General features: G+C 46.0%; 2 protein-coding genes across 4 annotated transcripts in view; both read left to right on the top strand.

The window, feature by feature from the left end:
• The first annotated feature begins 39 nt into the window (after nucleotides 1-39).
• MRM2 (mitochondrial rRNA methyltransferase 2) lies at nucleotides 40-5,655 on the top strand. 2 transcript variants are annotated; one of them, XM_082199915.1, is made up of 3 exons: nucleotides 40-189; nucleotides 2,364-2,622; nucleotides 3,918-5,655. In XM_082199915.1, exons 1-3 carry the CDS (start codon nucleotides 55-57, stop codon nucleotides 4,361-4,363), a joined length of 840 nt encoding a protein of 279 aa, XP_082056041.1. In that variant the 5' UTR covers nucleotides 40-54; the 3' UTR covers nucleotides 4,364-5,655. The 2 variants fall into 2 exon arrangements, with proteins under 2 accessions (XP_082056041.1, XP_082056042.1); XM_082199916.1 differs by having other exon boundaries at nucleotides 75-189; nucleotides 2,333-2,622.
• A 2,663-nt stretch (nucleotides 5,656-8,318) lies between these two features.
• The window catches only part of MAD1L1 (mitotic arrest deficient 1 like 1), a 464,454-nt gene continuing 457,318 nt past the window's right edge, over nucleotides 8,319-15,454 (top strand). The window contains exons 1-2 of one of the 2 annotated variants that reach the window (XM_082199731.1): nucleotides 8,319-8,468; nucleotides 14,124-14,286. In XM_082199731.1, coding sequence (XP_082055857.1) covers nucleotides 8,449-8,468; nucleotides 14,124-14,286 — 183 coding nt within the window. In that variant the 5' untranslated portion in view covers nucleotides 8,319-8,448. Of the gene's footprint in view, nucleotides 8,469-8,854; nucleotides 8,875-14,123; nucleotides 14,287-15,454 lie in introns of those variants that run through there. The other variant, XM_082199732.1, reaches the window with a different exon arrangement.

The following is a 15,454-nucleotide window of genomic DNA, read 5'->3' as shown; positions in this document are numbered from 1 at the left end:
CTCACTCACTCACTCACTCACTCACTCACTCACACACTTTCAGCCCAGGTGCCAATGTGCGGCGGAACCCAGCGCACGAGGCGCCGTTCCCCGGAGGGACGCTTGAGGGAGCGTCCCAGGTCGGTGCAACACCCAAATGCGTCCCCCTCTCTAAGAAGCGGCCCTCGCGGAGGGAGAAGTCATGAGCCGGTAAGGAGTTGGAAGCGAGGCCGGACTCCCGGGAGCAGCGAGCGGCTCTCTTCCGGGCCGGGACCGGGCAGCGGCAGCCTGACAACCCGCTCAGGGCGGCCGGCCGGGCGGGCGAAGGGTTGCCAGACGCCTCCGGGAGGGCAGCCTCAGCGCCCGCTTCCTCCCGCCGCCTTCCCTGTCTCTGCACCGCAGAGACGGCTAAAGATGCCTTAGTCGGCCGCTTGTGTGGAGTTGTTGCTTGGGTTTGCACGTGGAGGAGTGGAAAACATTCGCCCTGTGAATCGTAGGATCATAGGACTGTGGGAGTTGGAAGGGACCCCGCAGGGTCATCTAGCTCAACCCCCTACGATGCAGGAATCTTTTGTTCGAACCCACGACCCTGAGGTTAGGAGTCTCATGGTCTAGCAACTGAGCTTTGCTCTTGAGCAGGCCTCCCCAACTCTGCCCTCCAGATGTAATGGAACTACAACTCCCATCATCCCTAGCTAACAGCACCAGTGGTCAGGGATGACGGGAATTGTAGTCCCAAAACATCTGGAGGGCCGAATTTGGGGGTGCCTGCTCTTGGGGATAGCGCTTGTTTGTGTTGCAAGAGGGACCGTTTGGGGGGAAAGGCATCAAATCGGCTCCCTCCCCCACCATGTTCCTCTCTCCTCCAAGGTGCTGTCTGCAGTTTCCATAAGTATTTAAACCACACTTCGCCAGCCCTCCAACTGTTTTGAACTACAACTCCCATCAGCCCCAGCGATTCACCTTTGGGAGGTGGCCCCTGGAAGATTGAGGGAATGTGGCCCCTCAAACTGGCATGTTAAAAGGAATCATGTGTGTTAAAAGGTGGGGATTCTAGCCCCCCATCTGAAATTATAGCTGCCTTATTATCAAATTGACAAGCTTCTGCACCTTTAAGACCAGTTTAACTTCCAGAAAGGCAGCAACCAAAGCTTTCTCCATCCCTGTACCTATTTGCTGGGAGTAGTTTCAACTGTTGTGTAGGATTGGGACTGCAGTATTCCAGCTATGTCTGAGAAATTCTGGACGTATGGCAGCCCTATTGTTGTGCAGCTTCTAAAGTTATGGGACCGCCTGCGCATAAAGGATTATATACTCCGTCTCGCCACACTATCAGAATGTTGACCTGAAAAAGTTAGCCTGATAAAACAGTAGTAATGAGGAAGTTTATACACAGGGGGTGTTGGGACTTCGCATAAAATGACCAGTGATAATGCTACCAGTATAAGGCAAAGCAGAAAGAGCCAGACTTTAATCTAGGAAGCCGGGCTTCTGGTCCTTCCTCTGCTATGGGTTCATTGTGTCACCACAATGTTGAGCAGACCTGGACAAGTCTGTGTCAGTTGCATTTCTCTTCCATAAATTGGGAAGAAATAGTGGCATGTTTCACAGGGTGTGTGTGGGGGATGTGTACATTAAAAGTACAACACTTTGCAAATTAAGATTGCAATCTTACATCCTGATCCTATGCAGAGTTAGGGGGCAATCTAGCCACCCTGATCGACTATGGGGTGGCATGGCCATTGTCACATCCATAGTCCTGCTACTTGCACCAGCCAGGATAGAAGGGTGGTGGGAAGTGGGTTAAAATTCAGTGGATCCTTTGCCAGCCCAGCTCCACTCTCTCCCTGCCACCAAAGTTTCCCATTTTCTAGTCTTCCTCTAGTAGTTTCTGCCCACCTTTTAGGATGGGCTCACTGGCAGGGGCACTGGCTTCCCTTCATCACTCAGTGCATGTCACAGGGGCACACTGACGTGTCGTGTGGATTCTCCATGGCATGCGCATGCCACCACATCAAAATGGGGGGGAGACCCCTTCAATGAAAATTTGGTGAGTCCTGGGCCCCGCCAGCCCTGCATAGATGGCACCTGTGCCACTAAGATGCTCCTTGCTGGCAGAGGCCAGCGGATCCAGGCAGGGATGAGGAGAAGGACACCTCATCCTCATGCAAACCCCTTTCAGCATGGCAGATTGGGGGTTTGGATTACAGAAGTGCATTTATTTTAGAAACAGAAAGGATGGGAAGGGTGTTGATAATCCAATCAGGTGCCAAATTCTAGATTCGGGTCCATAGTCATCAGATGGGTTGTGCCCATTGAGCAGTAGAATAATTTGCCCTTCCCTCCCTGATAGATACTGGAAAATGCCAAATCTTTTGCTTCAGCACCAGAGGATCCACACTGCTGTACAATTTCTGAAAAGCAAAACGGGAGCAGAGCATCGTTGGCTGGAGCGGCATTTCAGTGACCCTTATGTGAAGAAGGCCAAGAAGGAGCACTATCGTTGCCGGAGTGTCTACAAACTGCTTGAAGTAGATGACAAATACCGCATCCTTTGCCCTGGGCTGCGTGTGATAGACTGTGGCACGGCCCCTGGTGCTTGGGCTCAGGTTGCAGTCCAGAGAGTCAATGCTATGGGTTCTGGTGAGTGCATTTAGAACAGGAGCAGAGCACATGCGGCTCTACAGAGGTTGCTGAACTACAATGCCCTTGACTTCTGATCATTGTGATGCTGTCTGGGGTTGATGGGTATTGGAGTCGAGCAGCATCTGAAAGACTGGACGTTTCCCATTCCTGAATTAAAATTATAGGTGGTCAGAGCCACTGCTGACCTGTCTTGTAATCTGTGACTCATTTCCACATTTAGTTGTAATTGCTGTGGGGCAGATGCGTCACAACAGTGTGGACACCTGGCTTTATCACTTTCAAATAAAGCCACAAGTATTTAACCCTCATGGTTTTGCAATTTTTTATAATGTCCAAGCAGTGTCTTTTGAATCCTTGGAGACTGGAAAATGTTTCCTCAAGAAATGAGGCTGCAGGACTTATTTTGTCTCCTTCAGGACCTATGGCCCTCCTTATGTGGCTGATCTGGTCAATGCATGGATATCCCCTAAAGTCCCATGTTGGAAGAGAGGCAGGCTATAAATTAAATGAATATATATTCAGTACTTGTTTCCTCCACCCCCCTTGTTTCTAGTTGTCCTTTCCCATAGTTTATTTTAGCCTGTAATCTCTGTAGGAGTAGGGACCTGTTTTTCTGTTTGTCTGATTTTGTGCTTGTGAAAGCTCCCCATAAGATGTCATGATGGTCCTATAGCTGCTTGTCTATTTATAGCCATCTATCTTTAGCTAAATAAATAAACAATGTGACACATGATACTTGGCTGGGAACGCTCCCCCTTCTCCCTCTTGTCTTTTATAAATGCTGTTTCCATCCTTGCCAGAGAATTCATTTACTATCATGGGTTCTCCCTCTGGAAAACGAAGGCGAGGGTTGTCTCGGAGGAACTTGGTTTAATTCATTAATGTCAGTAAAAGTGCTCTGAAAGCGGAAAATGTTGTTGCTGGCTGACTCTTGAGTGGCTTGACGACAATACGAGACAGTGATAGATGAGGATGATTTCTGAAATATTGATCTTTACAGAAAGAGTTGCTTCTCAAATAGCTTGTTATGGGGAGGCTTGCTAAAAATATCGTTTATGGGCTGGAATGGATTCTTGTGCCAGGCGTGGGTGAGGCTGACAGAACTTAGTCAGCATCTGTGTAGGAAGGTTGTGGATAGTGAATGCGATGAAACTTCCTAAGGCAAGTTGAGAAGGAGGTATTTGTTCCCTGGTCTCTCCCAAGTCCTAGTCTGATGCTTCAGCCATTACACCCCACTGGATAGATTTCACATTTAAAGACTGCCTTCTTCATTTGACACTTCTGTTTTCTAGATCCAGATGCCCCAATCGGCTTTGTTCTTGGAGTTGACCTCCTTCATGTTTTTCCTCTGGAAGGAGCAGTCCTCTTACCTCGTGCTGACATCATAGATCCAATGACCCAAAAGAAAATCCAGGAAGTGCTCCCTAAAGGGATGGTGGATGTTATCCTGAGTGACATGGCACCCAATGCTACTGGTATCCGGCAACTAGATCATCATAAGTTGATCCATCTCTGCTTGTCTCTTTTGGATCTGGCTCAGCACATTTTGGAACCTGGAGGAACCATGCTCTGCAAGTACTGGGATGGAGGGGAGAGCCATCTCCTGCAAAAGAGACTGATGCAAGACTTCCAGGAGGTGAAGACCTTAAAACTCCAAGCCAGTAGGAAGGAATCTGCCGAGAGATATTACCTGGCGAAATCATACAAACGAGCAGCCCGCAGGGCATCAGAAGCATGAGCCACTGTGTGCGTGCTTTGTGTGGTACATTTGATGAAAGCTGCTGGTTGGTTTTAGTTGGCAGAGGGCTGTAAGTCCAGAGTTTTTGTGAAACAATGAGTATCTTTGGAGGGATGTGGACCTCATTTGCAAGCTATTGCAACAGATCTTCTTCCCTTTGAAATAACCAGGAAATATGATTGAAGGGTGGTATAAAAATGTTTATAACAACTAAATAAAATCTAGAGGTCATTAAGAGCCCAGTTCAGCTTTAACAACACACAAAACAGCACCAAGTGTTGGATAGATATTAGCCAGCTAGGAACCCCAGGGTTTCAGGCAAGAGTTCTTTCCAGGAGACACCTGAGACCTTCTGCATTCAAAGCAACTGTTCTGCCTCTGGATTGTGCCCCTTCCCCACTTACTCATTTAAAACTAGAACATGGAGACATATCAGTTGACAGATGTTTCCTCTGAAATAACTTTTTTCCCTTAAGTGCCATTTGTACAAAGTGTAACACTTAACAATGCAATGATGCTGCATTGGATAGTTATGCAACTTTTAACAATACAATTTTTTGGGGGGAAACATCCATGCTGAGATAGAACTTGTGTCATGTCCAGACCATCAGGTGCTTGTTCTCATCCTGCTTCCCTTTCCTTCAGATGGGGATGTTCAGAGGACACACTGAGGAACTTATTTGGTGAGGAGCACTAGAGGTTTAGCAAACCCATGTTGAAATGTGGTGGTTCACAGATCTTTTAAGAGGAAAAGGAATTGTAATCCTGACTGTGAGGCTGCCCTGCAAACAGGCCGGGGGCAGAGAGGGCCCTAGTTTGCAGCCTCTGCCCCAAGAGTGGGAAACTTTTTCAGGCCTGTGACCAACGCCCCCTCGTTCCACACAATTGTCTTTCATCTTCTGGTTTGGAGGAGAGGGGAGAAAGGGCAGAAGGCTGGCTATCAAGGTTGGAGTGGGCCCAATGGTTGCTAGTTGCTACAGATGATGGGAAAGTAGCAATACTCTGCTGGCATTGCATGGGATTGCAACCACTAATTGGTTGTTTGGATATGGGGAGTGAGAAGAAAGTGATCTGCCAAAACCCCGTGTGTTTCTGTCCCGACATGAGCGCAGGAAAACAACAATTTCGCTCCTCTGGTACTAAGTCATGGAGGGACTTCTTGCTGTCATGAAGTTCCAGTTTAAAGGACCAGGTAAAAGGTGAGAGGATAGACCAGCATCATCTCTCCCTCTGTTGAATGATCAGAATGTCTTGCCTGTGATAACCTATATTAAAATTTATGGATTTCTTCAGTGTGCAGAGTTCTCTGTATTTCTCTATGGCCTCCAAAGCCATCTTACAGTACTTCATGCCCCTCTACCCACCCATCTCACTTCCTTGCTTCTTACCATTCCTTCTATTTTCAATTGATTTAATTAACAACAGAAGAGGAGCCTGCTGGATCAGGCTAGTGGCCCATTTAGTCCGGCATCCTGTTCTTGCATTGGCCCAAGTTCAAGAGCTCTCTCCCCTCCCGGGTTTTCCAGCAACTGCCTCTGGCAGTGGAGGCAGAGCATAGCCATCATGGCTTGGAGCTACTGACAGCCTTCTCCATGAATCTGTCTAATCCTCTTAAAGCCATCCAGGTTGGTAGGCATTGCTTGCTCACTGTGGGAGCGAGTCCCATAGTTTATTCTTTGGCATTGTGAACAAGTCCTTTTATTTGCTCTGATTCTTCCAGCATTTGGCTTCATTGAATATCTGCAAATTATAGTGTTACAAAGGGGGGGGGGGGACACCTTTTCTTCTGTCCACTTTCTACATGCCACACATACCATAATTTTAAAAAGAAAGTGAGATTGACACACAAATTACATGATAATGGCAACTGTGACTTTAAAGAAGAATGGGAACCTTTTACAAAGTACTTAAAGAAACAACAAAATGAACTGGATTCCTTGGCAGGTTTTGAATAAACACAAATTTCTTCTTGATAATATATAGATAGAAAAATTAAGGATCATTACAATTTTATAATATGCAAAGAATAACATGTGCTGAAAAACCAGAGAAAGGAGCTGAGGGAAGTCTGGGGTGGGTGGGGGTTTTTTTTTTCTTTTTGGGGGGGAGGGAAGAAATGGGGGGGAATGAGGATGATATGTTTTTGATGAATTGTTATGTTGAAATTCCTAATAAAACATATTCCAAAGAAAAGAAAGAAAGCCCTTCCTAATGCAGCACATAATCTATGAACCCTCCTCCCACAGGAAGCAGTGATTGCCACCAACTTGGACACTTTTAAGACTAGTGGGCAAATTCATGAAGAAAATTGATAATCATAATAATTTATTGAAATTATATACCACCCTTCATTTGAAAACCACAGGGCATTTCACAACACAAAAAAACAGGATGAGAACACATGATACATAATAAGAGCAAGAACAAAAACAAACCAGGGACTCCCCTCTCATACACACATTTAAAAGGCCATAGAGTGTTTAATCATCCCAAGGCCTGGTTGAAGAGGAACACTTTTGCCTGGTGCATAAATGTACGTAATGAAGGTGGCAGATAAATCTCCCTGGGAAGCGCATTCCACAAACGGGGAGCCACCGCAGAAATTGTCTGTTCTTGTGTTCCTCCCCTCTGGACCTCTGATAAGCCATTAGTTGCCATGGTGGCTGTGTTCAAATGCTGTGTGGTGTGTTCGCAGATAGCTCAGAGCATGAGACTCTTCATCTCAGGGTATGTGGGGCAAAAAGGTCCCTGCGTTGCAGGGTGTGTGGACTAGATGACCCTCGGGGTCCCTTCCAACTCCACAATTCAAGGATTCCACCTCCATGGTGGGGAGGCAGTAAATGCTTCTGGGTACCAGTTGCTGGAGACCATAGGAGGGGAGCGGTGCTTTTGTCCTGCTCCCTAGAAGAGACATCTGGTTGGCCACCATGAAGACAGGATGCTGAACCAGAGGAGCCCTCTTGGTGGACCTGATCCAGCAGAATGCGCTATATTCTCACATTCTCATTACGGCATGATGGCGTTTACTCAAGGGGAGGTGAAGCACCTCAGGGCTGCGCCCAGGGCCGGATTTAGGTTTGATGAGGCCCTAAGCTACTGAAGGTTATGGGGCCCTTTATATATAAATGGACTTGGCCCAGTATACCTGAAGGAGCATCTCCACCCCCATCGTTCAGCCCAGACACTGAGGTCCAGCGCCGAGGGCCTTCTGGCGGTTCCCTCATTATGAGAAGCAAAGCTACAGGGAACCAGGCAGAGGGCCTTCTCGGTGGTGGCACCCGCCCTGTGGAACGCCCTCCCATTAGATGTCAAAGAGATAAACAACTACCTAACATTTAGAAGACATCTGAAGGCAGCCCTGTTCAGGGAAGTTTTTAATGTGTGACATTTTAATGTATTTTCCATCTTTGTTGGAAGCCTCCCAGAGTGGCTGGGGAAACCCAGTCAGATGGGCAGGGTACAAATAATAAATTAACAGCAACAACAACAATAATACGTCCAGCTGTCCTTAGTCAACAACAAATTGCCACTGTTTTTTGTGTTCAAAAGATGCTATATGGTAATTTATGGACCTAATAGGTATCTAAAGCCATTTGCACATAACAAAACAATGTATTTTATCAAAGTAATTGTTGAACTGAAATACAATTAAGAAGAAGTATATTAATAGTGAAATACAATTAAGAAGAAGTATATTTTTGGAGGGGCCCAAGAGAGTGGGACCCTAAGCTATAGCTTGTTTAGGTTCTCCGTAAATCCGGCACTGCGGCCGCTGCGCGCTTACATCAAACCAGGCGGGCGAGCGGGCAGCGGGGATGCGCGCACATTCCCGACACGACGGCGGAGAGAGAAGCATGGGGGTTAATACTCGCTGCATTACGGTAGGAGGCGGGGCGAAAGCGAAGGACCGGAGGAGAGAGAGCGCGCGCGAGCAAGCGCGCGAGCGCTGGGCGCGCGTGGTAATCTCGCGGTAGCTTGGCGGGGAAGTCTCGCAATATCTCGGCGCCCGGGCTGAGGAGGGAGATCCAAGCGGCGAAGAGAGTCGAGAGCGGCGGCCGGTTGGCGTCGGCGAGCGCGAGGGGGACATGGCCGGCTGGGGAGAAGGGTGAGTAGGCGAGGCCGGGAGCCGAGGGCCCCGGGCCTGGTCGGCTGGCCCCGGAGCGCCTCTCTGGCCGCGGGCGCGGAGGGTCCCCCTGAGGTGAAACTCGCCGCTGGCGACGGAGCGCTGCCGGTTCCCTCTCCGGCCGCCGTTGTGTGAGGGAAGAGACGCGCCTTCTTCCTACGAGGCGAGGTTCATCCCACGGGGGGGGGAGAAAGGGGGGTTCGTGCCTGTCTGTAACTCTCGCACGACGCTTCCGAGGGCAACCTGGAATTAGAGAGAGAGTGCTCCGGGGCATGTTCAGAGTGCGCTTCTCCTCATCGAGGGCGGGAGTTTTCTCGAGCCTCGACTTATCACGGGAATGAGTTGCTGTCCAGAAACTTCAGCGGCGCCCACCGACTTGGTTTCTGAGGTAAAATCGAGAGTGCCTCTGGGCATGTTCAGAGTGCGCTTCGCCTCGTCGAGGGGGCTCGTGAGGTGGGCGCCCCTCCGCTTTCCCACCCGCTCCCTCAGGGAGAACTTTACGTCTCGAAAGTTGTCATATTTCAGGTCAAGTGTTTATAGATGTAGCGTTTCAGAGCCCGTAGGGGTTGGAGTGCTGGAAGAGGCCTGGGTTCGAATCCTCCCCCACTCAGCCTTGGAGCTCACTTGGTGTGACCTTGGAGGGCCAGTTGCTGCCTCTCAGCCCAACCTTGTCAGGGTTGTCGTAGGGATTAAAAGATGAGGGTGGTGGTAGCCATGTACACCAGTTTGAGCTCCTTGGAGAAAAAGGTGGCATATAAATGCAAGTAATATATCATAAATAAATGCTTGAGGTGTATTGGGACAAAAATCAACATATGTTTTAAAAAGTTCATTAACTACAAATAAAATAAGCAATGCTGAATTAGGTATCTCTCCAGGGCATGTGCCACTTTCCAGAAAACTTCCAAGATCACGACTCATGAGCATGTCTAGAGTGCTGCTTCCTTCCCTCCTCAGCTGTTCAGAGGACCTCTTTTGTCCTCATGCAATCCAGCAGGCTGATAAGGAGCAACTACTCTTGGGTTGTATTCTTTGCAAGGCTTGCAGCAGAGTTTATTTTTACAGAAAATCTTTTTTATTTACAAAAAATTACACTGGTCAAATAAAACAACTTAATTCCTTCTCTAGCCATCAGGCTCTGAGACTCAGTTGCTGAATCATTTACTACTCTGTCCATTTACATACTGACTGACCTTTATTGACCACATGCCCTCATTAAAGCCACCTGTTGCTGGGGAGATTTTCCTCTCCTCAGAGTGAGGGTGGGATATAGGACTCCCCCCCCCCCCATCCTTAACATAATCTTTGGGGATTTGGTTACAGGGTGGAAACAAAGATAAGACAGGGATAAAGCTCATTGGCAACAGATATGTATGGCATGTGTGGTGTCCAGCTGTAACAAATAATAACAAAAAATAAAGGAAGGTGCTTTATACCAGGCCAGGGATAAATTGTCATTTTTGAGTAGCATGGCTCCCTGGTACTGATGATTCTTGCTCATCAACCCATTACCTGAGCTGTGGGTTGTTTAGCACATTAAAAATTAATATATTCTTAATTTTATTAGTACAGTGGTACTTCAGGTTATAGATGCTTCAGGTTACGCGATTTCGGGTTGTGTACCACGCCGAACCTGGAAGTACCGAAACAGGTTACTTCTGGGTTTCGGCGCTCGCGGATGCGCAGAAACACTGAATTACGACCCACGCGTGTGCAGACGCAGTGCTGCGGGTTGCAAACGCTGTGGGTTGCGAGCGTGCCTCCTGCACGGATCACGTTTGCAACCTGAGGTTCCAGTGTATGCTGCTTTGCTATATACACACACCCAGATCATGTTTAAAAACAACTTACGACAAAGAAGGCAGGAATACACCCCAAATCAACTATGACAAAAATAATTTCATAAGAACATACAAAAACATTTCAGTTTTGTAGCTATAACAAGATTACATTAACAACATTGGAAAACTACTGACAAGGGAGCTTGACAGTTTCACCTTGGTCCTTCCTATGATGTTGCCCACAGTCCCTGTCCTGCAACAGATACTTATGGTTGCCCTCCTCTGCACACATTCCATCTTGTCAATATCCTACAGTACTCCAGATGTGGTCTGACCAAGGCAGAATAGAGTGGTACTATGATCTGGACACTATACTTCTGTTGACGTAGCCTAGAATAGCAATAACATTTTTTGCTGCTGCATCACACTATTGACTCATGTGAAGACCCCTAGATCCTTTTACATGTACTGCTGGCAATCCAGGCGTCCCCCATTTTATATTTGTGCAGCTGGCTCTTCCTGCCTAAGTGTAGAACCTTACATTTGTCCCTATTAAAATTCAATTTTAAAAAAAGTTTTGGCCCAGTTTTCCAGTCTGTTTAGGTCATATTCAGTCCTTATTCTGTTTTCTGTGGCAATAGCTACCGCTCCCAGTTTGGTGTCTTCAAAATTGTTGAGCATCCCCTCCATTCCTTCATCCAAGTTGTTTACAAAGATGTTGAACAACAATGTGCCCAGGACAGAACCCTGTGGCATCCCACTTACCACTTTTTCCCAGGACGATGAGGAACAATTATTGAACACACTTCGGGTTTGGTCAGTCAACCAGCTACAAATCCACCTAACAGTTTACCTTATCCAGCTTATATTTTATCAGCTTTTCCAGAAGAATGCCATGGGGACTTTGTTAAAAGCCTTACTGAAATCTAGATACACTACATCCACAGCATTCATCTTATCCAGCAAGCTTGCAAGTCTATCAGTAAAGGAATTGAGATTTGTCTGGCATTACTTGTTTTTGAGAAACCCATGTTGGGTCTTAGTAAACACAACATACTTTTCTAACTGCTCATAGACTGACTTATTTAATTATTGGTTCTAGGACCTTTCCTGGTACTGACATCAAGCTGACTGGTTGGTAGTTACCTGGGTCTCCCCGCCCCCCTTTTGGAGGATGGGGACATTTGCCACTTCCAATCTGCAAGGACCTCACCTGTTCTCCAAGAATTCTCAAAGATTATAGACAGGCTCTGAGATTACGTACATCCATAAACTCCCATCCATCTTGGACTCCCTTCTCTTTTAAGTATTTCTGACCATAGGACCTCATCCAGTTTCTTAAGCTTTTTGAAATCAGCCTTAAAGTCCAGAGTGCATTTCTGATTACACTCAGCTTTCCCTTGTCTCATGGAACCCAAAAGGACATTATTGTTTCCTCCCAAATTTCCCGGTACTTCCACTTCATTGATTAGTTGCTCCTTGTTTGTTAAGACCAGGTCCAAGATAGATGATCCCCTTGTTGCGTCTTCCACCATCTGAGAAATGAAATTGTCAGTGAGGCAATTGAGGAATTTGTTGGATCTTACATTCTTGGCAGAGTTGGAGTTCCAACAGATATCAGGGAAGCTGAAGTTTCCTGTGACTACTATATCTCTCCTTTTTGAATATTTTGTAATCTGCTCTAGGAAGGCATCATCCAAGTCTTTAGTCTGGTTAGAAGGGTTATAGCAGACACCCACATTGATGCTAAATCTTTGTAAGAGACTTTTTCATGACTTCAGCAACTGCTGCAAATAGATTGGAAGATGGTTCAAGTTGTAGGAGAGGATAGGTTTTGTTTTTAAGAGGAGGCTGAAAAAGATATGTTTTCAACTTTCTAGATGCTGTATTCAAATTATTACATGCACACATCAACTTTGTTGGTAGCAGCTCTATTTATGACTGAAGAAGATTCTTAAGTGCAAGCACAAATTCTTATTTGCTTTTTTAGTTTTATGCAGCCCTCTTGTATTCACCTGGTAGGCATAGATGACCAGGAATTCAATGCAGAATGAGCAAGTTGGTAGAGGAGGGACAGGTTTTTGTGCTAGCAAAGGAGGGGAAGAGCCCTTTCATTTATAACCAGCATGGAAATCAATCTGGCTGACACCACTTTGTGTAATACAACCTTTAAAAATGTATTTATTTACTATAATCCACCTTTATGTTGACTAAACAGCAGGGACTTCCATTCCTCTGAAGCAATCATGCAATGCAGATGAGTAACCTTTGTAGACTGATTTACAAGACTGATCTTAGATATCTCCTTTGGCTCCCTCCTCTTCTTTTGATGTTCTGAACTACCTTGCATAGGACAGTTGTTTAAAACACTGAAGCACATTTGCAACAAAACCACTTACCTCTCTTCCACTGTTTTTCAGTATTTTGTCTTTGGGGAGCACTCTACATCAATTTGTTTGCCACTCTTGTGTAATCCACTCTTGTGTAGTCCACAAACCTTGGCTTGACTGATTAGCCAGCCAGTACTTAAAATTACTGCTGACCCTGTCCACTTCACGGAGGAAAGACCTAGTGGATGGGAGATTGAGGAGTACAGAGGTAGTGTTAGAGACTTGCACTCCTTCTGCAGATGCCCTGTGGGAAATGAAAGAAGCTTCTGGTATGTGAAGACAACTATGGAAGTGGGAAGGTCTTTCACATATGTGCTGCTCTAACAGAGACAAGAAATGGCTTATGGCTCTCTTGCTGCATCACTGTCTCCAAGGGCATTCTTTTTGCTTTGCATGGTGCTTTTACATCTCTATCAAACATATATCCTACTCTTCCTCTCAAAGGAGCCTAGGACAGAAAACAACAAGCACATTAAAGAGTTATTGGTCTTTTCATTGAGGAATCCCAGGGTTTCCTGAAACATGGTATCTCTGTTCTGCTCAAATGATTCACATCCTCTTCCTTACATCAGCTTCACATATTATGGGGATCATGTATTTTCCATAATTTGACCTGTAGTGCTGTTGGAAAAGATGAAGTGTAAAGGGGAAATGTGCATTCTCAGCATTTTTGATAGTTTGTGTTGAGCTGCTGCAAAAGTTCATACTGCAAGGACATTTTGTTCGAGTTTTAATAGTGCTGCAGTGTCAATGGGAAAGGCTGGACTTTAACTATTCATCTCTGTGTTATGTTTTTATTCCATCCCTTTCTTCAAGGAATTAGGGGAAATTGTTCCTTTCTCCCCATTTTAATCTCACAAAAGCTCTGCAAGCAATGGTGGACTGAGAGAGACAGTGAACGTCCCAAGATGACTCTGAGATCTTCTTAATTGAGCAGGGTTTCAAACATGTGCCTCCCCAGATCTACTCTTAAGCACTACCCCAATTGTTTTCAGACTTTCTCCCTTGTTGTCATTTGAAAATCGGCAGGGCTGTTGGTGGACCATGTAATTACTTATTTATTCTATACATCAAAACATATAACTTGTATTTTAACAACTTTCTTTCTCCAGTACCAGCATAATCATCAAAATCAACACCGTGAACAGTCATGAGCCCTAGACAATTGTTTATTATCAAATGCTTAATGCTACCACATATTAGCCTGTTTAATAATCAGCCCTGGTCAAAATGGCCTCGAGCTTTGTCGTCAGAAAAAAATAGTTGGAGTGAAGGACCAGGTACCATTATTCTCGACTTTTCCGCAACCTTTCCATGGAGCTCATGGTCCATAGTTTGAGACCTTCTGCACCACACCAGCTCTCATTTACCTTATGTTATCTGGGAAGTGGTTCATTTATTGGGTAGTGGTGGTTGGGATATAACTAGTTGCACACTGAGATTTGTCTATGATCTTATGTCTGCAGAGGTCCGGTGCACATGGATGAGGAGGAAGGAAATACAGTGGTCTTCTCTATTCTAAAATCATTCAACAACTATTTGTCACATCCTGTGGAAGATACGTCTGAATTGGCTACCACACAAGTGCCTCAAGGTTCTCTGCAGATGCAGTATGAGCAGATGATGAAGGTGAGACTTCCTTAGTTCATTTGTTCTTCCGTAGTTACAATGAGCCGGGACGCGGGTGGCGCTGTGGGTAAAACCTCAGCGCCTAGGGCTTGCCGATCGCATGGTCGGCAGTTCGAATCCCCGCAGCGGGGTGAGCTCCCGTCTTTCTGTCCCAGCTCCTGCCCACCTAGCAGTTCGAAGGCACCCTTAAGTGCAAGTAGATAAATAGGTACCGCTTTATAGCGGGAAGGTAAACGGCGTTTCTGTGTGCTGCGCTGGTGCCGGCTTGCCAGAGCAGCTTCGTCACGTTGGCCACGTGACCCGGAAGTGTCTCCGGACAGCGCTGGCCCCCGGCCTCTTAAGTGAGATGGGCACACAACCCTAGAGTCGGACACGACTGGCCCGTACGGGCAGGGGTACCACTACCTTTACTAGTTACAATGAGCAGGGAAAACAGTCACCTTCACTGTCAGAGCCTGATCGGAGTAGTATACTAAATCAGCTTTCCTCTGACCTGATGGCCTCCAAGTGTTGGCCAAAGCAGATGGGAATTTTGGTCAAAACGTCTGGAGGGTACCAGGCTGAGTAAGGCTACTCTTAAATGAATGACATGTGCCAATGAATGACATGTGCGAGAATGCTTAAGTTAGCAAGAACATCAGGATTTCCTAGACAAATGGAAATTTCATTCATGACTAAGTTAAAACATGGAGGGGGAGGGGAATAGAGCATTTGATTTGTTTCTTCAATTCTTATCCCGTCATTCCTCCAAGTTGAGTTGGACAGTGTATGGTCTCTGTTTAGAATCTCAGGTGAGATTCCGACCCTGGAAGTTGCTCTCAGAACCAGTCACCACACAGAAGCAGAGAAAAGTTCAGATAGTTTACTGTTCTAGAATATAAGGCTCAGTTAACTGCTCTGAGGTGATTTTTGTTGTTGTTGTTACCTAGTTTATTAATTTTTAAAAATATGATAATAAGAAATCACGTCATGCAGTCAAAAGTGTTTGTGATTACATCACAACATAGATCCATGAATTTATTTTATTTACTTACGTTTTTGCCCTACTTTTTATCATAGAAATCTAAAGCAGCTCATGATGAATATTGCGAAAAAAATGATGCAAATAAGCTTTTTTAAAAATGTAGATGACAACTCTTCACAGTTTGCTGCTAATGCTGCATGTTCT

Source organism: Podarcis vaucheri (genome assembly GCF_965113315.1).
Source record: "Podarcis vaucheri genome assembly, chromosome: 14".
NCBI lineage: Eukaryota > Metazoa > Chordata > Lepidosauria > Squamata > Lacertidae > Podarcis > Podarcis vaucheri.
Note: the sequence above shows the minus strand (reverse complement) of the source record. Positions and strands in the feature narration are given on the sequence as shown.

Coding starts and splice junctions, on each gene's coding strand:
- MRM2 (XM_082199915.1), top strand. CDS start 55: ATGTGCGGCGGAACCCAGCGCACGAGGCGCCGTTCCCCGGAGGGACGC. Junction 190..2,363: donor GAGGGAGAAGTCATGAGCCG/GTAAGGAGTTGG, acceptor CTTTTGCTTCAG/CACCAGAGGATCCACACTGC. Junction 2,623..3,917: donor AGTCAATGCTATGGGTTCTG/GTGAGTGCATTT, acceptor TCTGTTTTCTAG/ATCCAGATGCCCCAATCGGC.